The 21,149-nt window shown below is 40.7% G+C and overlaps 2 protein-coding genes across 4 annotated transcripts; one reads left to right on the top strand and one right to left on the bottom strand.

Annotated features, from left to right (window-relative positions):
* Positions 1-341: 341 nt before the first annotated feature.
* On the bottom strand, positions 342-17,208 carry spryd3 (SPRY domain containing 3). Of its 3 annotated transcripts, XM_075460823.1 has the most exons (12): positions 17,110-17,208; positions 15,207-15,359; positions 14,588-14,663; positions 12,071-12,195; positions 11,298-11,430; positions 10,970-11,158; positions 6,611-6,760; positions 5,034-5,091; positions 3,713-3,832; positions 3,489-3,613; positions 3,291-3,392; positions 342-1,197 (listed from the first exon to the last, which is right to left on the bottom strand). In XM_075460823.1, the coding sequence occupies exons 2-12, from the start codon at positions 15,338-15,340 to the stop codon at positions 1,192-1,194; spliced, it is 1,218 nt and encodes a 405-aa protein (XP_075316938.1). In that variant the 5' UTR covers positions 15,341-15,359; positions 17,110-17,208; the 3' UTR covers positions 342-1,191. The 3 variants fall into 3 exon arrangements, with proteins under 3 accessions (XP_075316938.1, XP_075316937.1, XP_075316936.1); XM_075460822.1 differs by having other exon boundaries at positions 342-3,392; positions 17,097-17,208; XM_075460821.1 differs by having other exon boundaries at positions 342-3,392.
* A 1,397-nt stretch (positions 17,209-18,605) lies between these two features.
* On the top strand, positions 18,606-21,010 carry LOC142377783 (insulin-like growth factor-binding protein 6). Its single transcript, XM_075462098.1, has 4 exons — positions 18,606-19,039; positions 19,554-19,582; positions 19,866-19,985; positions 20,099-21,010. The coding sequence occupies exons 1-4, from the start codon at positions 18,730-18,732 to the stop codon at positions 20,201-20,203; spliced, it is 564 nt and encodes a 187-aa protein (XP_075318213.1). The 5' UTR covers positions 18,606-18,729; the 3' UTR covers positions 20,204-21,010.
* Positions 21,011-21,149: the final 139 nt, after the last annotated feature.

Here is a 21,149-nt window from a genome sequence, read left to right as displayed (position 1 = left end):
CCCAATAAATAACATGCAGTTGTTACTGCAACTATATAGATCCTTCTGGGTTGCTTAAGTACCACACATACTGTAATAAGTAATTTAAGACTTCCAACATACTGACAAATGTCAACACAACATCACTACATCAAATGACATCAAGGGGGTGGCTGTAGCTCAGCAGGAAGCGCAGTCATCTGCCAACTGGAAGGTTGGTGGTTCAATCCCTAGCTTCCCTAAACCATGTGTCAGAGACACTTTATAGGTTAAGAAGTGCTGGTAAGTCCATCATGTTTACCAAGATTGTGTTATCACACGACACTTTAAGGGAGGAACGTCAGAGAAAAGCAGCGGAGCAGTGAGTTTAAATATTTATTAACATTTTTGGCATGATTCATGTGTAAAGAGAAAGTAAAACGTACAGGGTAGTATGTACTCAAAGACAGGACAAAGACGCTGAAGAGCGGCAACAGAAGACGATTCTTCGCTCACGAGAGGCGTGATGACCAGGACTGAGCGATGGAGAAAACTGAAAGAATACACCTACTACAGTACAGGCTGATGGGACTTTGTGCCAAGTGAATTCTCAGCACACATAGCAGCAACTCGGCATCCAATGAACCAGAATTTAATTTTTTTTTTTAAAAACGAGAGAGAAAAAAAAAAAAGGACAATTAACATAAATCCTCATTCAAATAAATATTCCAGCAAAGTCTGAAGTCCAACGTGAACCCAGTAGCGCGAAACATTTTGAACCCCCTGTTCCCACAGGTCTCATTTTTATAAAGGGTCCAGTGTGGAAGTTTCACGCACTTTGCAAATTATATCATACGTTTTACAATTAGTCCAGCTCTTTAAGACATCTGTATTTTAATCTAAAGGTATTTACTACATTAATGACATGCAATTGCAGCTGATTTAAAAACATTAGCATACAGTACTGGGAATAACAGTAAAAAGCCTTTAAATGCATTTGTCGCCAGCGATTAACAGCTTACTGCCATATTTTCATGAATAATTCAAAGCTTGTATAGAGATGCACAGAGAACCCTGTTACAAATGTGTGAGCTGACACAAGCAGGCCCCACAATCTTTTACACGCTAGCAAACGTGTAGTCGGTTTGGTGTCGTTTTACTTCCGCTAACAGTCTACAAAGCGCCCCGAAGATCCTTCATGAAAGATCTCACGGGCGAGTGTTTTTTCCGTCTTCAAATCTGTAATAAAGTACAGTGGAAAATGGTGGCAAAAATAAACCAACAGGATTACAAGTAAACAACAGCTGATATGAACGCAGCAAAAATTCACAAAATGACCCAGCTGCAGAACAGGCGTTTTTTGCCTTTTACTTGTGATTTTCAAATGTACCTGAGAGCAGCAAGTAATCATTACAGTATGGCTTCAATTTCAACATTCAAATCTTCAAGCAAATATTCAAAATTTGAATTAGTAAAGAAAAAAAGAAAAAAAATTACTGCTTCACAGTGTTTGTCCTGATGGGGTTTAAATAATTTACTTTTCCTGTTGTGATATTTGGTATCCCTTTCCAAAATAACCAAAGAGCCAATCGTGTCATTTCCTTTCCGTTTAACTCAGAGTTGTTGTTGTTTTTTTTTTTTTTTTTTTAAAAGGCTACATGCAGCATTTCTTTCATTCATTTAAGTACAGACAGCAGTAATTGTCTCGCTTCTTTTTTCAGTTATGTATGTGTGCAAAGGGGAAAATGTAAGGTATATGAGCACAAAGAAGATATATTTAGTTATACTTGGACACCAAACATCTACACAGGAAAACATATTTAAAGTCATATCAAAATGTTTAAAAAAAAAAAGAGAGAGAGAAGAAAGAAGAAGAAAAAGAAACAGACTCGCGCTGTCACTTCAGTAACGGCAGGTGTAGATATTTTTGGGCTTCGTCCTCTGGCTTTCTGATTTCATGGTCTGTTCCATTTGAACTGGGAAGTCAGTATTTCCAGATTGGAACACACCCCAAAGTTGGATTTCCGACAAGTAAAGTTGCAGCAACCTTAATCAACTTTGGCCTCGAAATACAAAATGAATGTGTGCATTAAATATGGTAAAAGCTATAGTTGTTGTTTTTTTTAAGCCGTTCACCTGCTTACTCTAAGCCTCGTGAAAATGATCCGCGCACATATTACTGTCCAACTTGCATCTGAACATCATGCCTCATAAGCACCACGATTCATTGTTATCATCAGGTCAGTGAGGAAAAAAAAACACGCCGACTTTGACTGGAATAGTTTCAGCTCGGGTGGAATGTCAGTCCGAGCCCTGACTTCTGAGGTAAAATGGAACGTAAATGGCTCGTATCACATCGATTCAAAACGACCCCACATGCGTTGTGTAGCTGTCACCGGCTTGCTTTAATACAGATGGGTTCGAATCACAAAAGGAAAAAAAAAAAAAGAAGATATAAACGAAACGTCTTTGGATTTTTTTTGCTTTTCAAAAACTGCTTATGGCAATAAAACAAGTCACTGCCATGAAAACGTTTTTGATTTAAATCCAACTAATTGTTATTAAAGTTAAATACCCCATCATTTACTGTGACTGTGGCTGCAGCTGTTTCCACAAAATATGCTGTGATAAAAGTTATGGAATGACTCCCTGTCAGAGCAAGCACCCGCGCTCACTGAGCCACAGCAGTAAAGCAGCTGGTTTTACTGACTGGGCCTCGCAGAGTAAACCCACCGCCCAATCAGTGTACGGCTATTTCTTTGGAAGACCGTCTGAGCTCTTTCACCACTGAGTGTCAGTAATACGCCGTCAGTAGGAGCTCAGACTGCAGAATAGCTGCAGGCTGAGAAAGTGGCACACACATGCTGATTTATATTATTGCTCATAAATAGGGTCCACTTGTGAGCCGGAGTTCTGCTCCTTTTGGATCTTTACATTCATTATTCTGGTGAGACCCTTTTTGGCATTTCATTAACTTCACACTCTGATCAAATTGTCCAAAAATATCATTTTACCCCGATAAATCTCTGATTGGTTCAACTGTTTCTTTACAGTATAAAATCATTTCACATTAAAGCACATAATTTAGGCACAAATGTAAAACGAACACTTCATTTTGCTCAGTCTTTATAAAACGTTTTGCCAGCATGTCCAGTGATTCTCACACCACAAAGGAGCCGTCTTCCCCCCCTAAACTGGAGCGAAATTTGGGAACTTGTTGTTCATGGAGGGATCATTTTCTGCCTGATCTCCAAAATTTGCCAGAGCGCAATCAATTGTCCTTGCTCTGATTTCACCACTCAGCCACTCAGGGGGTGCAGGTCCACCCTAACCTTTTCTCCCGTGCTCATCATTCCAATTGTGGGATAAAAACCTCCTACGGGTAAAGCCACTTCCCTTCTTCCCACCACCTTTCCATTTCGGGTGAAAAACACCTGTTCCAACACAAGAGCGCAAGAGAAACAATGTGAATATCTGTGCTGAGAGTTTAGGACTCCCTGGTTTAATGTTCCTGCATTGTAGCATCTCACCATGACCTTCCTTCCCTCAGGATCCTCTCCCTCATCGTCCTCCTCATCTTCATTGTTTGCATACAAGTCATTCTGAACCTCGCTGGGCTTAGAAACCACATCAAGGTCACAGTCTTCTGCGTCATCTGAAAGAAACCAATCAGAAAGAACGAAGGTTAATGGCTGCACATGTTGAGGCAAAAAAAATAAATAAAAAAATGTGGGAACAATGCAAAGATGTTCACCTCCACCATCGGGGTTGAAGTCACGTGGAAACATGATCCCACAGCCCATGATGTCCCCTTCAAAGCAGCGTGGCCCAAATGCGTCCCCAACTCCGCTGCCGTGGAACAATTTCCCATCGTCTGCAAAGGACAAGGAAGCCAGTTAAAGCTTTATTCCACAAGAGTGTGAAAATACAGAGGACGAGACATGGGTGCGTTTATCAGAACACATGACACCATGTGCCATCCCTGTAGCATCTTTATTTCCACTCACACAAACGGGCAATTGAGCTTTCCGTTCATGTGATCTGCACGACTTCGACGTCATGAGGAAAGTAGAGCAAGAAATTCATACAGACACTCTATATTAAATGTTCCAAGGTTATGGGTAACCCTTTTCAGCAGTCGCCGGCAGTCTCAAGCAAGCAGGATTAAAAGAAAACTACACAGTATCCACCAACACCCTTTTGACTATTACATCATCTTTAAATATACATTTCCTTTCTAACTTTCGCAGAAATGTGACATTTCTGTATCTTCATCACTCCGATTGTTGATGACAAAATGATACAGACTTCAGAATGTGACACTGGGACGACATATATGTTCAGACGTAGAGAAAAACAAGCATGTAACACCATGTATCAGCCTCGCTTGGACTGTTGCTCGTTGCAGTTTTGGAGCTGCGCCACCCTCTGGACATGCAGGCTGGGAGATTTATTTTGATTTTCTTCCCACTTTAATATAGCAACATAGCACATGCCCGCAGAATAAAAACTTCTCACCAAAGGAACCCTATCTCACAACGTTCCATCATCATGAACACAGTGAGATCAATAGACCTCATAAAAAAACTACTGACCCTGGTCAGGAACTCTAGAGGACCTCAGTGAGTTTACTGCCTTGTTTCAGAGACCTGGCAATGGAACTGACTCCAGATCACATTATCACCAATGGTTTAGCCAAACAAGAGTCAAACGCTGAGGAAAGAGGTGCATGAAGTGCTGCGAAACAGTACTGGCATACCGTCATAACATACTGTGGAGAAACTGTGGAGATATGCACACACACCACACACACTTTATAATGGACAGTCTTAGTTATTGCTTCCATCCTCCCACTGCTAATCTGACAAAGGCATGCGATGTCATCCACGCGGTCGCCATAACACACAAAACTCTGCATCCAAGGCCTTTTGGTTCTCCTTTGACTGTGTTCTCATTCGTTTTCATGTGTTGCAAGCATTGAGTAGCTGTTAAAGCAACTGCCTTTTGAATGCCATTAAAGTTGTTTTGGGGCTGAAGTCTAAAGATTATGTTCAGACTAATCAGGCATGACTCACCCGCATGATAAGCTATGGATCCTCTGCTCCAACCTGGATGTCTATTTTTCGGGTAGTCCTAAAAAACAAAACAAAGAAAGAAACAAAAAAAAACAAGATAAATTAGTTGAAAACAAAAACAGCAACCAAACTACTGTAAATCTCCAAGTATTATGTGTCTTATGATTTCTGAAATCAAGTGAATGTCTGAGAAACTTTATTTTCTATGTAAAGTTTTGGGTTTCAACAGATAACTTGATGACTATTTGTCAAACAGAAAATTATTCACCGTAACGTGCAACTTTTATGCATGGGGGAGGGGGGGGGGTCATGCATTTCCATTTCCTGTATCATGTACATCTGACAGGTGCTAAGTCAAAATTTTTGGTGGCTGAACTTTCAAAAGCCTGAGTACTAAAGTGATGGTGGGCACAGCAACATGTACTAAAACAGGCCACTGGGAAGATGATAGCATGAAATGTTAAGATTGAACATCGAAGAGTTAAGAGGGAAAGAGATTTGTTTTGATTTTTTCTTCTTTTTTTTTTTCTTTTGGAGCAAGAGGTAAAGCTTCTCATCAGCAGACTGATGTGCCTTGCAGGAGATGACGGGGGATGGAACAAAACCTCAGGAATGGCCGTCTGATGGATTTATAATGCTCCATCAAACCGCAGACACGTTGAGAAAAACAATTCCTGGAAAACATTTAGCAAAATGACAGAGCCCTTTTCTCCACACCATTTGACCCGGGGGCACGACATGCCCACACAAAGGAACTAACAGGAGAGGAGTCAGGGGAACTTAACGGCAAGGTTGTCTGCTGCCATAATCCATCATCTGCCGGGCTGCGAGAGCTATCCCAGCAGCGGCACAACTTTTTTTAAATTTTTTTTATTTACGAGCGACGCTCGATCAGTTAGAGCCCAATTACCGAGAGACACGAGCAACAGTGTGGGAGCCGCACTTCATTTCATATCAGTCATCAAGACGACACACACAAAATAACACACCCTCTACAATTATTGCAGACTCTTATTTATACTAAACAGGATGTGCTCAGTTTATGATTTAATTTAAAAGCAAACATTCAAGATACAAGTTATTGGATATCATTATTTATAATCAAAACACCGTAAAACTGAACCAATTAAGTAAGATATCAACAGTAAATGTTACAGCCTGACTGACAAACCCCCCCCACCCCATTTATTTAAGAGAAAACAACAGAACAAGCTGATGTTCTCATCTTATCTGATCATTTGCTTTCCCATTTCGAACTCGAGCTGTCCAATTTACATGGTAGATTAACATGTAACTGGAACAAGCTGCATTTGATGGAAAACCAGACGTGAGGGTAAAATGAGACAATATTTATTCAGTTGTTAGCTTTTCCTCCCTCGCTCATCCATCACTTAGAGTGGAAACAGTGAGACCAGTGGCGCATATGAGGGAGACCGTTGACGAGGCGTTCAAGGGGGGGAAAGAGAAGCGTTCTTTACCAACTTATAACCACCAAGTGTGTACTGAAAATTATGCCCTGTATCCGTTTCAATGACACGTGATCATTACTGTGTTGACTAAACGGAGGAGGCTCTCACCCTGCGTGCCAGCCCCAGGGCAATGTAACATTTCTCTCCAGCGTCTGTGATTTCCAGCTCATAATAATGGAAGCGTGTGTTGAGAGGTCGACGGGCCTGAGCCAAGCCCACATCCACGATGCCCTCCCCTTTCCCAACGTACTCCAGCAGCTGCGAACATGAGAGATAAGACATACAGATCACTTAGAATGACCACTTACAACAGTCATTTAAAACAGAGTCAGTTTGAAGGTTTTTTTTTTTTACCCACATTAAAGTACTTTTACCATTTAAAACCACTTTATTCTGGGTAACCTTTTAAATAACAATCATTCTAGTCTCATGTATAAATAGTTCAAAGTCACAAGCAACAAATCAAAATATTCTGAAGTGAAAACTCCGCGGCTACGGCTTCGTCTCCTCTGTGGCTTTTGGTGGCACATGTTAGCCAAGTTATCAGGTAAATAGGGAAGCAGCTAAGATAACCGAGTCAGTTATGTCGTTGTTCTTCACAGCACAGAACGGTTCAACTCGGCGCTGCTCGTCCATGCTTCATTTTCTCTTACAGAGAGCGTCTGCTGACTGTGGGCGGGATAAGCTGTTCGTCATCGCGCCCGCGAGTTAGTGATTCTTACATTGACCCAACAAACGTTTTCATCCAAAGAGACTTCGAAAATAGGAGTAAAGAGTGGTCACAGCTCTAAATTAACTTCTAACAGACTTTTATTTCAGAGGGGTGCGAGTTTGTTTTGGAAGTTACAGCCGAGACCAACTCCAGTCAGCAGAAGAAAAAACAACAAAAAAAAAAACAACAACATCATCCTGTGCAAACATACTCAGGTTACTGCACATTCTTATGCATTTGTTAGTCATGTGCACAATATGCAATATGAGCATTCAAAACAATTTAAAACAGAATTTCAGACGACTCCGCAGAATAAAGAAGTGTGGCTGGGTGTGTAATACTGCTGATGATTCTCTCTGACTAATCAAGGCTCTGCAGCGTTCCACATCATCCTAAAGTAATGACTCGGATTCCTTGGAACCTCGGCTGAAGTAGTTGCAAAAAAACCACAACAATTCTAAAAAGTGCAATACTTTAGAGCAAGCAGCCAGAGCATTATGTCAGCCGACATGTGGAGTGAAAATTATTGGTGATCTTGTTACAAGGGCACCTGTCAGTGGGTGGGATATATTAGCAGTCAAGTGATCATTATGTCCTTAAAGTAGATGTGTCTAAAGAAAGAAAGAATTAGAAAGTGCGAGAATGTGGGCGACTTTAACACGGGGCCAAACTGCGATGGCTGGAAGGCTTAGAAGTAGCATCTCTACAACTGCAGCTTGTTTGATGTTACTGGCCTGCAGCAGTCAGGACCCCACCAAGAGTGGTCCAAGATAAGTGGTGAACCGGTGAGCAAGTGAATGTGCAACACTTTTATAGGTGGCCCGAGGCTAGGTAATGCACCTGTGGAGCCAAAATGATGACTTTGGGGCGTTGACGTGGCCTGCGGATCTCAGTCCCAGGGCTGGAGTGTGCTACTCAAACAAATCTGACCCGTGGAGTTCCTTCCTTTCAATTTACAGGACCAGCTCCTGATGGCTTAGTGTTATATACCACAGAATAGATCCAGGAGTCCATGCCTTTACATGTTACACCTGATTCGGCAGCAAAAGAGGACCGAATCAATATTAGACGAGTGGTCATAATGATATGGCTGATAGGTGTGTAGCCCTTTGTTATGTTAGAGTTACAATATGTTGTGGTATGCAACATGACATTCTGATCTTATAGTCCCTTGTGACAAGTGTGGCTGTAGTTTTAAAAACATGGAATTACGATTGAATCCGTTATTTTATTCATTGTCGATTCACAACAAAAGTCACATCACGGGACTTTTCAGAAAGAGACTAACAAGTTCAAGAGCCGAAGTCCTGCTTCATTTCCAGGCTGCTTCTGTTCTACGAACAGTCATAATGTGCGATGTATTATGGTCAGAAAGTTCTAGAAGGCTAATGAGGCATCACATTTTCTTTCCTCTCTCAGTTATTTAAGTAGATCAATGGAAACAGCTTGATTTGGCAGACTAAAGTTTGATTAGTTGCGTCAGCTGGACTATGTGAAACCAAAGGAAGAGTTTATTCAAATGATCATAATGACTGCATAGCATCTTTCTGCTAGTGAAGGCATGTCTGATTATGCACTGGCATGGCCTCCGCCTCCAGCTCAGGTGAGTTCATAAAGGAGGTGATGGCAGAGCTGCTTTTTTTCTTCACATTATTAAAAGGAGAAGAGTAAATGATATGGAAAAAGTAAATTGGATGCAATTCTTTTTTTTTTTTTTTTTTTTTAAGATTCGTGTGAGATTGTGTTGAATTATTGTGAAACAATAATAATCCCAGAGAAGCAGGGTGCATAATAACAAACCTCCTATGTTTACACCATTAACTACAGCAAAACTGTTCCGTTCCCCAAGAGCTTTCAAATCCCCCAGAACACCATTACTCTTTCCCTGCTATTGATGCGTCTGTTTTTTCCCCCCAATCCTAACTGCTTACATGCAGACTTGTTATTGATTTAAGGTTGTGCTCACACAGGACAGAGCCCACTAAGAAGAAACAATGGATAAATAGATGCATGCAAGTGACTCCTCAACAGCTGAGTCAGACACAAACACTGGAGCACTGACGTCAAAGGGGTCGAGTAGTTCCTTTGAGGAAATATTTTTCGTGTTGGCTAATTCTCTCTATCCCTATCTTTTTAGATCTGCTACGTACTTGGCCATAGTTACTACTATGGACCAAACTTCTGAACAAATTTCAATGTGGACATTTCTTCCATAGATCTGACTAGTGGTCCAGAGAGGTTTACGTTGTCCAATACTGTGTGAGAAAATAGTTTAACACTCTAAGAATAAAGCTTTGCAGTGTAAAAACTGCAAAGAAATCTGCGATTGCATCCTCCACTGTACATGATAACATTATAAGTTTCAGAAAACCTGGAAATAAATGTCTAACACAAGGGACGAAGCCAAACATCCTTACTGATGGCAGGGGTAACTTGCCCATGTGAATGCCTCCATCCAGATTATGGCTTTTTCAGGGAAGCAAAAATGAAATGTTCAACCTCTCTGCAGAAGGGAGGGAAGAAAGGCGAGTCCTCACTCTATTCTGTCGACTCCTCTCCAACTGAAAGTAGCCACAGTTGGTCCAACAAGTCACTAAAATAAAAACCCTTGTATGTCTTCGCCAATCAGATTTCAAGTTGGTCATATTAAGCATTTTCTTTGACAAGTTGGAGCCTTCTAATGGCGCTTTTCCACTAGCTCGTCACGGCTCGGTTTGGTTGTGTTTCCATTACAACCGAGTATCACTTCGTGCCTCCTCAACGTGGGCGGGGTCGCCGTAACACGGCTGCGCGACCAGAATAACAACAACAACATACGAGGAGGATAGCATGGAGGACATCGAGGCGCTCGTGTTGCTGCTCACCCTGTGGCTTTGTGTCGCACAGAAGTCAAGAGAAGAGAGCCAGAGAAGACTCCTGGCCGCCAGACAAAACAGTATTGAAAAGTGACGACACTCATCGGCCAATCAGTGGAAGGCAGTCGGCTGACGTCACGTTTTAGTAACGCTTCGGCCCGCTTGGAACCAGGGCTGAGGTGATACGGAAAATCTACCTGGTTGCAGGTACTACGTGCTAGTGGAAACACGCAATAGCGCGCCGAGCCGAGCCGAAGCGAGCTAGTGGAAGAGCGCCATAACTTGCCCTGCTGCTTACGTTGGTATTGTGTAGCAATTCAGACAGCCAGCTATGTAAAGTAGTCAGCACATCACACATAGAGTGTTGCTTTGTGCTTGTAATTCTACAGGTTTGAGCTTTTGTTGCAACTTAGACTTTGTGCCTTTGAATACACAATAGCTCAAAGAGAAAAAGTAGATTGAGAAGTGGAAGGACTTGGAAGGACCTGGAAATTATGAGGAAAAGCCAGCCAGCCCTACAGCTGGCTGGCTTTTCTTAGGAGGAACATCTTTGGTGATGGACATTTATGTCTTTATGAGACATGCCAGCAAACTGGCTGGAATCTGGTATTCGGGTTTTCATGTCTATCCAGTTAGTTACTGAAGGTTAAGGTTACTGTGAAAATGAGATTGTCACAATGAATGACAATAAGGTATGACGTAAAAAATATAACTATCATACTTGTTATTCGAGGCTGTTTAAATTACGGGAGGGTAGCATTGAAAACATGGGTGTAAAACACACACGGTTAGTCACTGTACAACTCTGACTGACTAAACAAACCTAACTGGAGATATGGCTTTGCTTTGTTGACTGAAGCAACCCACCTGAGGCACTTTATCTATTGCTCAAAGACTTACCGTGCCAGTCACCTTGACGTCATGGAGACGGCTCCAGTACTCTTCGTGACTATCAACTATCATTTGTCCATCATCTTCCTCCATCCCCCATTCAGCATTCAGGTCCAGGAGCACTTCTTCCCCTAGAGAGTGCATCCCTACTGCGGGGTAGAGAGCATCAGGAGATGCTGGGATGTCAACGCTGCCGACCTGCGCACACATCAGACATGGTACAGCATGGGGGAAAAAAAGGATCTAACACCCGCAGGAAAGGACGCAAAGAGATATGCCAATTGTATTGGTTGAATATATTGTGTCTCCAGTGATTCTGTGGTAATGGGGTTCTTACTTCATGCCCATTTTTGGTAAAAAACACTGTTAACTGTCCATCGTCAGAGTCCATCGATATCCCACAGCCGATTTTGTCACCTCTGTTGCATTTAGCACCAAACTGCTGCCCCACAGTGTTGCCATTATACAGCCTGCAGAGAAGCAAGCAGAAGTAGTTCAAGTCAAAAACAACATCAGAAGACATTTAAGAAATGCACTGTTTTTTTTAAAAATGGCACTTTCAACAAATGATATGAGATTCATTTTATTTACAAAAAGTGAAAAAAGAAGAAGCTTCATATCTGAGGAGTTTAAGCTTCTGTAAAATGAATGTAACATGAAACATGCAGCATCTACATTTCACATGATTTACCCTCACCTGTCTAATGCCAAAATCTAATGAAAATCTCATGTCGTCTGACTTGTAGTGAACCGAAACAGGTTGTTTCTCTAAACTTCCTTCAGTTCTTTAAAATACCTCCTGAAAGTACTGTTCTCGCTCTAACTGGCAAAGCTTTTACTAAAAGCAGGAAGAATTTCTGTAAGGTAGGCATAAAATCTGATCATGGGCCCAGTCAGGCCCTTCCCCAAAATGCCACTGAACTTTTAACCGACTATAAAGAACATGCTTTGGTTAGCCTGCCAGGTGTAAACACAGACTACTTGAACTAAAGTGTTTGGCGTCACTAATGTTCACATAAGATCCATAAGTCTGAATTGTGCAAGAAAATAATTAATATGCTACGCCTTTATGTCATGCATTTCTGCAGGAAGAAGATGACGGTCACATACTTTCCATCATCGGCATGAAAGGCCACAGAATGTGGGAGCCAGCCGGGCTGATGGTCCAGTTTGTAGAACTGAGGCACCAAACCAACAGCAATCATCCCCCTCACTCCTGTATCTACGATAGTCACCTGGAAAGACCACAGTCTGTTATCATCAAGCAACGTCAGACAACACGTCCGACAGCTACAAACCTATTCTCTTTTGAGATTTGTCTTACAATTCCCTCAAATTCAAGATGGCAGTCTCACCAGACTTTCATTTTTCACAGCGAGGTCCCTTTCACATTAATTTAACAACATCCTAACATAATCAGCATTTAAGCATAAGCTCCTGCCAATGTAGTTTATTCCCAAGCCAACAGGTTTTAAGATAGCTAGTTTACTTCTTTTTATTAATACCAACAACACATAAGCAGCTGAAAGTCGGTATTTAAACACAGCAGTGCTTTAAGTTAAATGCTTTTTGTGGCGTGGCATCGCGCCCACAATGGATGAACTACCATGCCTGTCGACATCTGTGTTTGTCATGGTAACATGGCAACAGCTTTTGTTAGCACAGACCATAACAAAGTCCATGGGAAGGTCTTAAGTTTAGCAGGTAACCAGTCATAAACTGATGAATGGGGCAGAGCTAATTTGTTGATGGAACAAATGCGAGTGGATCACAGGGCGTCACAATCCATTCAGCAGTTCAAAAGAAGATGTTATTCACTGTGGTGGACTTTCGAACCCCCAAGAAGGGCTTTTAAAATGTTTATTATAGCCTTGAAATGCCATTCGAGTGCAGCCGATTCATTTTCCTGAGAAGAGGTTCCTTCAGGGTCCGTTCAAGTTTTTTTTTTTTTTCCCAATTTTTTTTAACATACGATTACATTTAATTTTCAGTAGAAACTGCTTCCTTTTATTTAAAGTTGATAGAATTCCCAGTCAAAGTGAGATAACATTTCATAGCGCAACTTTGCGAGATGGTTCAAACTGAAACCCCCTAAATAAAAAGCAGGCCTTCACCATTGTTATCATTACTGAATTCTGACAGTATGACATCATTCCTAGGGAGCCCTACATGGACGCACTACTGACAAATCCAGAGTGAGGAGAAGAGGAAACTTTTAAGTCGTTTCCCATGACTCACCACTGCTTTCTTGGAGTAACAAGTAATACACTTAAGTTTCTCCAAAACATGCACATGAACCCTAAAATCTCTGAGCAGATCCACATTCAGCACCCACTGAACAATCATTTACGCACATGGTTTCCTCCCTCCTACTGCACAGCGCGTCTTAGGTTGAGTCACAAGGGTGAAGCGCACGTAAGTTTAAAGGTTGAGTTACTGTTTCACCAGACTTTAGGCAGGATGCTTTTGTTTAGGCAAGTTTGAGCATGGGTTGCTCAGAAAGAGTCACTGGCATCAGCCGTTTGTGCACTACTGTATCAAGATTACAAAGAAGAATACAATGAGCAAAGAGCTGGGACTTGTCTGGATATATCAAAACCACTCTGGCAGATGTAAACTGAGTCATCAGACCCTCGAGTCAAAAACAACACTGAAATTTACGGCGTCTCAGTGCAGCAACTGTCAATGCAGCGCTTTTACATCTGTAAAAAACAACAGTACAGTAATATACAAGCCTATAGGCGATCAGAGCTTCATAGGCTGCTGGTTGAAGTGGTTTTCAAAGAAAGGGTCAACATTCTGTCAACATTAAAGACTGGTATACTGATTTATAAGGCAGGTAGTCTGACGAGGTTGGTTGCAAGGTGTCTCACCTTGAGCTGGGATGGGCTGCCAATAACACATTTGATCTTAAACAGTACCAAGCAGGTAAAAAAAAGCTCAGGCAACAGCGACACTGGACATTCTTAATCATTTTTCTACTCTTATCTCGTCACTTCACGCTCAGGCGTCTGAGCTCTGCATTGACTGTGTTAGGGGCAAAGCTAAAGGACCGACAACGGGGCCAGAATGTTCCACGTATTTTTCTAAACAGCGCACAAGAGGCAGCAACACGCTGTGCAAAGTACCAGCGCAGAACGGACATGGAACCACACTGAGACTCCCAGTCTGAAGGGAGCGGCATCCATGATTTCCAGACTGAATTTTAAATCTTCATTAATTGCACTATAGGACCATTTTCCCACTTTTTCTGGGTTTTCATTTTAAACAAATTTTGTTCTAGAGAACGCAACAGTGGGTCTGGAAGCCATTTCGTTACTATTTGCAAGACTTTAATTGCATTTGAAGATGCAGAGATGAAATTTTTGTTCACCGACGAAATTTTTGTTCACCGACAATGGTTTTCAGAAGTATTCCTCAGCCCATGAAACAATTTCCACCACAGAGTTGTGTTTGTTCCTAGTAAAGTGACTTTCTGAAACGCGTTTAACCCCATCACTGTCGGTTCGTTAAAACCAAGGACATCACGTTCATGGAAATGTGCACCGTGGCGTACAGATCAGCGGGGGTAACAACCCCCGTGTTAAAAGCACAGCTATGAGATGAGAGGAAGTCATCAGCTCTTACTTCAAAGTAGCGGTTCCTTTTGGACAACGGCCGGGCTGCCACAAAACAGCCAACTTCATCTGAATTACCGTGATACCTGCATTGAGAATCAAGAGGACAAAGAAAAAAAAACATTTCATCAGACTTAAAGGGATAGTTTGCCTCTTACTGCAATGCTGTGTAGACCGTGCAGACCGAAGTGCAGACCGAGCAGTAAACACCGTAACAGGCGTGGCTGTCGGCAGGCGGCAGCATGCAGTGATACGAAGGTAGAGAAAATAGCGCCAAGCGATTGTGAGGTCTGACTTTTTCCTGGACAACGATTTTGTGATGCAAATGTATTACTCTTTTGAACTCATATTGTTTTGAGAAGCAAAACGCTTTATTTTTGTAGCCCCAGCCAACTAGCCGGACTACCTTCGTCAACGCTAAAACTCAGCTGGAACTCGGCTCACAGGACGCAGCGGGGGGTAAGAAAATATTAATAAATGATATTACTCATATGGGATGTCATATAGCTTCAAGTCAAAAGAGGCGAACTATCCCTTTAAGCTTGCAAAGTGGGGTGCTGACACTGTAGAAAGTACGGCAGGGTAAATCAGTGTCTGCGATTTCAGCTCACACACACTGGCATTGTTACCTGAGTATGTCTCCATCTCTCAGCATCCTCTTGAGCCGCTCCCGGTAGCGCACAGCTCGAACTTCATTTTCTCGAATTTCACGAATACGTCTCCTCCAGTTCAGAAAGCGATAGTGGAGATTTATGTCGTCCATGTCTGAAAATCATTACAATCTGGGACAAAAACGCAGATAGAAGACAAGACTTTGTTTTACAGTTTTATGGTTACTTTGATTGATTTGACATTAGATAATAAAAAAAAAAAGTATAGCTAATAAAGAACTGCTGTGAGATGCTGATGAGTTAGAGCAGGAAAGACACTCATGTTCCTTATGTATTTTACTTTTAGTGGGAATTATCAATAATCAATAACAAGCCACACTATCAAAAAGAAAATACACATGGAAACCGAGTGTTGGACACTTTTCTGATCGGACTTTAACAGCACAGTTTTGCCAAATATATATGAGAATTTACATGTCTGAAGAATGCACAACACTAATTCATAAGAGCTTGAATAAGAAGCTTGTCGGATGAGATGTGAAGTGTCCTCAACATCCAAGAAGAAGTCCAGTTGCTCTTATTCAAGCTTTTATGAAAACCACGACCTGGATGACTGAGAATCCTCATCAAAACAATACTAATTTACATTTGCTCATTGGTCAACAATGGCCAAGTTATGAGCGGAGAGGTTTTTTGGAGGTACCCTTTACGTAGGCTATTTGTGTTCATCATAACTAACCACAACTTAAGTCAAAGAGAAACACTGTAACAATCAAAATCAGTGCAACTGTTAAAACTGTAAGCTGCACCAGGGGGACATGTAGTAACAGCACAGTTTCTCCTTTGAAAAAGAAAAAAAGGTGACCAAAACACGATCATTACTGTTGCCTAACAACAGGAGAGATCCGTGTTTGATCCTCAGGGCCAAATCCTTCCTGTGAGGAGTTTGTGTTTTTCCATTCTCATTCAATCCCACATTCCAGAGACAAGCAACGACCTGGACGTGGACGTGACACCGCAAACAGGCGAATCCAAAACCCTGGTAGCCCCATGAGAGCAAGTTGTTTCTCTCAGGTGTCTTTAACCTTAGGTGAACTACTCAAAACATTGTCCTGTGAATAGGAGTAACCCAGACTTTATCTCAGTTTAAGACAGAAATCTAAACACCAACTACGAACTCAACACATCACTATATAAATCTAATTCTAAATCTGATTATGAAATGATTAGTAAGGGATTTTTTTTCCAAGTTCGTGAGTCCTTTGGTGTACAAAAATGCCAGAAACGGTTAAAAGAAACCATATCACTCCAAACACCCAAGGTGTTGTCATCAAGTTTATTCTTTTCTTCAAATGACATTTCAAATCTAAAATCACTGATGTTACGAAGAATGTAGCATGAAGAAACAAAAGCATCGTATTTACTCTAGTTTGATAAAGAACTACAATAAAGTCAAATTGTAGGTATTACAGGTAGACTTTTTATTTAATCCATCAACAAATAAATTAATGGCCTCTGCTGCCCGATACTATAATTTCATTTATCTGAAACCGAAAATGTCTGTTCCTCTTCAAAATAAGAAAAATACTCATGGAGGGAAAGTATGGTTGATTTTTCTGTATAGTGGCGACTAACGTGATTTAAATGCGATTAACTCAACGATCTAACTGGTCGGGTGTTTTGATAAAGTAAATGAATATCTGAGGTTATTATTATTGTCTTAGTTCCGTGTTAACTCCTTCGATTTACAAAACGCTGCCTAGCATTTCCACACTACACGGAGGACTCAGTTGGCCGGCTAGCTGTTTCCAGCGTTACAACACTATCGAGCAGTGTGGCGGATTATACCACGTAAACATTGATATACCTCTGGTTAGACCCAGACTATTCAAAGCCCCACTGTCTTACGTTGATTCCTTACTGTTTTATTACTCGTAACGCGTCGTCCTTCGGTTTTTCTTCCAATTTTAAGGAGGTGAAGTCTGTCACTTTATGTCCAACCTGCATTGCCGGAAGTCCCGCCCTCTGAACCAATCAGATTTGAGGATAAATACAGTCTTTAACCTGCGCAGTGCCGTGTCGTCATACGTGTCACAATGTGGTAGTGTGAGTGTGTGTGTGTGTGTGTGTGTGTGTGTGTGTGTGTGTGTAGTTATTTTATTATATTTCTTTATTTTTTTCCCCTTTTTTTGCCTGTGGTTTTGTTTGGTTTTCTGAATAGAGACGCTCCTCTAATCCTGTTTATCAAGCTTCACGTGGATTTTATTGTCGCTGACATTGTGTGTTCACATTGTGTTTATCAATGTCTGATGTTACAGTTAACTGTTTTAGCGTGTCTGTGACTCATAGACTGTGGAAAGTACAGGGTGGGACTTTCTTGCCCACGGTTATTAATCTCTTAGTTATTCTTCTCAGTGTCAGTCACTTCCCCTGAGTAACCGGAGATAATCTGAGCAGAGTTTGTTTAAAGGCTATAGTTTCTATATATATTTATATATTTTTTCTTTTGAGAAAATTGTGACAATGTCAAAAACTGAGATGAATGACGGTGAAGTGACCATGTAAGAAAAGAGAAAATATTTATATTGTTTAAGAAGCTTATGAGGCCAATAAATTGACTTACAATACATCTATAATGAACATCTATAAAGTTTTAAAAAGCTGTACTTCCGCGATATAATGTCTTGTGAATTTATTTATAATGCACCATAGTCATGACCATGGTGTATATATATTGAACTAGTTTAACTATTATTTTTCATATGGTCAGTATAGACTTTCTATGAAAGGCAGTACTGAAGAAATGAGCAGTTTTAGTTGACACATTTATGTGGTGGAAAGAAGAAAAATCTTTAGCTTCAGTAAAATTGGGGCTTAGAAACTCTTAATTAACTGCAGCTCTCTGTTGTGGCAGTATTAATACTTGAATGACCTGCTGCTGATGGCTTTCCTGTTTAATTTATTTTAGTTTCCCTGATCGTTTCTGTATTTATTCAGTTATCAGTTATAAGAGTAATGTTCAATTAAGCATGAAAATATTGTCAAGTTAACGATCATTGAAGAAGATTTATTCTTCTTTTGCTGGGTTTTGATTTGCTTCTCACATTAAAGCATTGCCTCCGTAAATAAATGGCTCTCTAAGTGGGGAAAAGGCAACGCAATGGAGCAGCAAATAGCGATCACCTGTGATTTATGTCGGTGTAGAAAAAATGACACTCCTCCTGGATGACAGACAACAAACGGTATGAGCATGCGTGAGGCTGTGTATGTGTCAGAGTCATGTCAAATGGGGGTGTGCTCAGTTGACCAAAAGCTAACATAATCCATAATCCCTCCCATACCTTTTCAAACTACTTTAAGTTCTTTAAAAGCTGCTGCCAGGGGTGTCTCTGCACTTCTTCATCACTTTGTCCTGGCTGTAAGAAATAATACCCACCCTGAAATAACAATCTTAGGATTTAAAAAACATTTAGAACAGGAAATCTTTTAGGAGAAAAACATTTCTGTCAGACTGGATCCATTCATCAGTGGAAAGTGCAAAATGTTTGTGCATGTCCACATCTTGGTACTGCTGCTCCTGGAGACAGCTCTTTCAAGCCCACTGACCACACCATCGAGAGGATGTCCCACCTGTAAGGGAAAGCTCTCCCCGAGTCAGCTGCCTGGAGAGCTAAACGCCACTTCTCTGGCTCTTGGAGAGCCATGTGGTGTCTACACTTTGAGCTGCTCTCACGGTCTGCGCTGTGAACCTCCAAAGGATGAGCAGAGGCCCCTCCGTGCCCTGCTGGAGGGCAGAGGAGTGTGCTGTAATGCCAGCAGTGCCACCCCGACTAAACAGGTCCCCGGTTTAGGTAAGAATTACACAATACTCTCTGTGTTTGGAAGCTGGCATGAATGAACGACTGATTTTAGCTTTGGATATGCAGTTGGAAAGGAGTCATAATAGATTTTTATGTGATTAATGATTTAGTTACTTACTTTTAACAGAGTTGTAAACTAATGAATCACATTTAATCACTCTCCTCTTGACTAAGTTATGATATTGAGATATGAATGAAAATCTGGAATGAGACACATGACCTTTATTTTATAACTGTGTTTCTGGTTTTTTTTTTATTATGATGTTTAGTTATTTAGTTTGTATGAAAATGGTTTTGCAGTAGTTAGAATCCATTTGGTTCTTTCATGGCTATCATTCAATGAAGAACAAAACATTTTCAGTGAAGTATTTGAAAAGATGTGCATCTTTACAGTCAAATGGCTTTGATGCTGATTTATATTTTGTACTGATTTGAATATATATTCCCATAGAAATAACTGAACTGTGTTTGTTGTGTTTGTCCTTCTCCTTTTTTGTTATCCTAGACCCAGTTCCTAATGGGAATCCAGAGGAGGTAATTGTCCTCTATATGTACACTGTAAATAGCTTTGAAGCTAAAGTTAATGTGAAGTATTTTTTCATGCAAATTTTCTTTGGTTTTCTGATTTAGTGATGGCAGTGTTTTTATGTGGATTAATTATCTTGAAAAGTAGACTTTAATCTTTTGGATAAACCTAATTCATAACAACTGAAGCCATTCATTTATGGCACATATGGTCCTTTTTCTTAAAAGTGAAATAGCACAAAACTGACAGGAAGTCAGCAATACTACATACTCCATGTGTCTCATCTTACAGGCTCCATGTCGGAAACTGCTAACTACACTTATCAAAGGTCTTGATGCCCATTTATTTAACACCAATCATGACATCTACATGCCCAACTGTGACAAGCGCGGGTTCTTCAGAAAGAAGCAGGTGAGTTTGCAGATGAGGAAATGACTGAACACTTAACAAGAAGAAAAAACATAGAAAGAGCAGATGTATTTGCTGCTCAGATTTAGGCCCTCACAGTCTGTCTGTTTGTGCAGTGTTGGTCGTCCCGAGGTAAGCAGCGTGGGAGGTGTTGGTGTGTGAACGAGAACGGCATGCCCGTCTCATCAAACACCAAACAGAGGGGCAGCCTGAGTTGTTGAAGTGCATGAAGAAAGCTGAAGCTTCATTGCCAATATGAGACCGACATGAAGGAGCACCAAGCAAAGACTACGCAAACAGAACACAGCATCTCGTTGGTCATTTTAAGTCACCTTTCCATCACAGAAATCCGTTTCACAGTCAGATGAGGCTTTGTCACCTTGCGCCCTCTGCTGAACAAGATCAAACTAAGCTGAATTGATTCTTTCACATCTGCTTGTATTAGATGTGCATTAATATGTGGATTACAATGTTCACGGACACCAGGAAGAATGTCCTTGTAGCAACTTGTAGGGAATTAAGCAAATAAATAAACAAATGTCATGTTATATATAAATATATATAAAAACTGGTACGTTACTATATATATATATAGTAACGTACCAGTTTTGAATACAAAAGTCTTTATCTAGCTCATTGTTGTTTTCTTTTTAAATATGTTTTTAGTGTTTCATATTTATTCATTTTCAGTATGTTCTTTTTTTTCTTTTTTTTTTTACTTTGACACCACTATAACTGTGTTACTGTAACTGCTGCATACAATCTCCACATTTATTCCCCCACCTGTAATCCTATTTATGTTTTTTTTTTATTATGGTTATTTATATCAATACTGATCATAATGTCAGTGACAACCTGTAACAGCAGAGACCAGAGGTATCTTTAAGCATCTTAACCTGAGATGTGTTTAGCCTGGTACTGATGCAGTGTTACAAAAATGTCCTGAAGATACTTATTTATTTGTTTATTTTATGAGCTGTTATTACGAAAGGAAATGTTTAAAAATAAATGTTTAAATATATTTCTACAGTCAAATATTGTTCATTAAACAAATCCATGCAGAGAAAAATGTGTGCTGCCTCCAGCTTGTAAGCTCTCACTTGATTTTGCGTGAAGGTTCACAAAGCTTCTTTCATTTCTAGGGTTTTTAGATATCAGGACAAAATT

This window comes from Odontesthes bonariensis, chromosome 3 (genome assembly GCF_027942865.1).
Source record: "Odontesthes bonariensis isolate fOdoBon6 chromosome 3, fOdoBon6.hap1, whole genome shotgun sequence".
NCBI lineage: Eukaryota > Metazoa > Chordata > Actinopteri > Atheriniformes > Atherinopsidae > Odontesthes > Odontesthes bonariensis.
This window is presented reverse-complemented; position numbering and strand designations above follow the sequence as displayed.

Coding starts and splice junctions, on each gene's coding strand:
- spryd3 (XM_075460822.1), bottom strand. CDS start 15,340: ATGGACGACATAAATCTCCACTATCGCTTTCTGAACTGGAGGAGACGT. Junction 12,196..14,587: donor AAAGGAACCGCTACTTTGAA/GTAAGAGCTGAT, acceptor TGGTCTTTCCAG/GTGACTATCGTAGATACAGG. Junction 5,092..6,610: donor CCCTGGGGCTGGCACGCAGG/GTGAGAGCCTCC, acceptor TTTGTTTTTTAG/GACTACCCGAAAAATAGACA.
- LOC142377783 (XM_075462098.1), top strand. CDS start 18,730: ATGTTTGTGCATGTCCACATCTTGGTACTGCTGCTCCTGGAGACAGCT. Junction 19,040..19,553: donor TAAACAGGTCCCCGGTTTAG/GTAAGAATTACA, acceptor TTGTTATCCTAG/ACCCAGTTCCTAATGGGAAT. Junction 19,583..19,865: donor CTAATGGGAATCCAGAGGAG/GTAATTGTCCTC, acceptor CTCATCTTACAG/GCTCCATGTCGGAAACTGCT.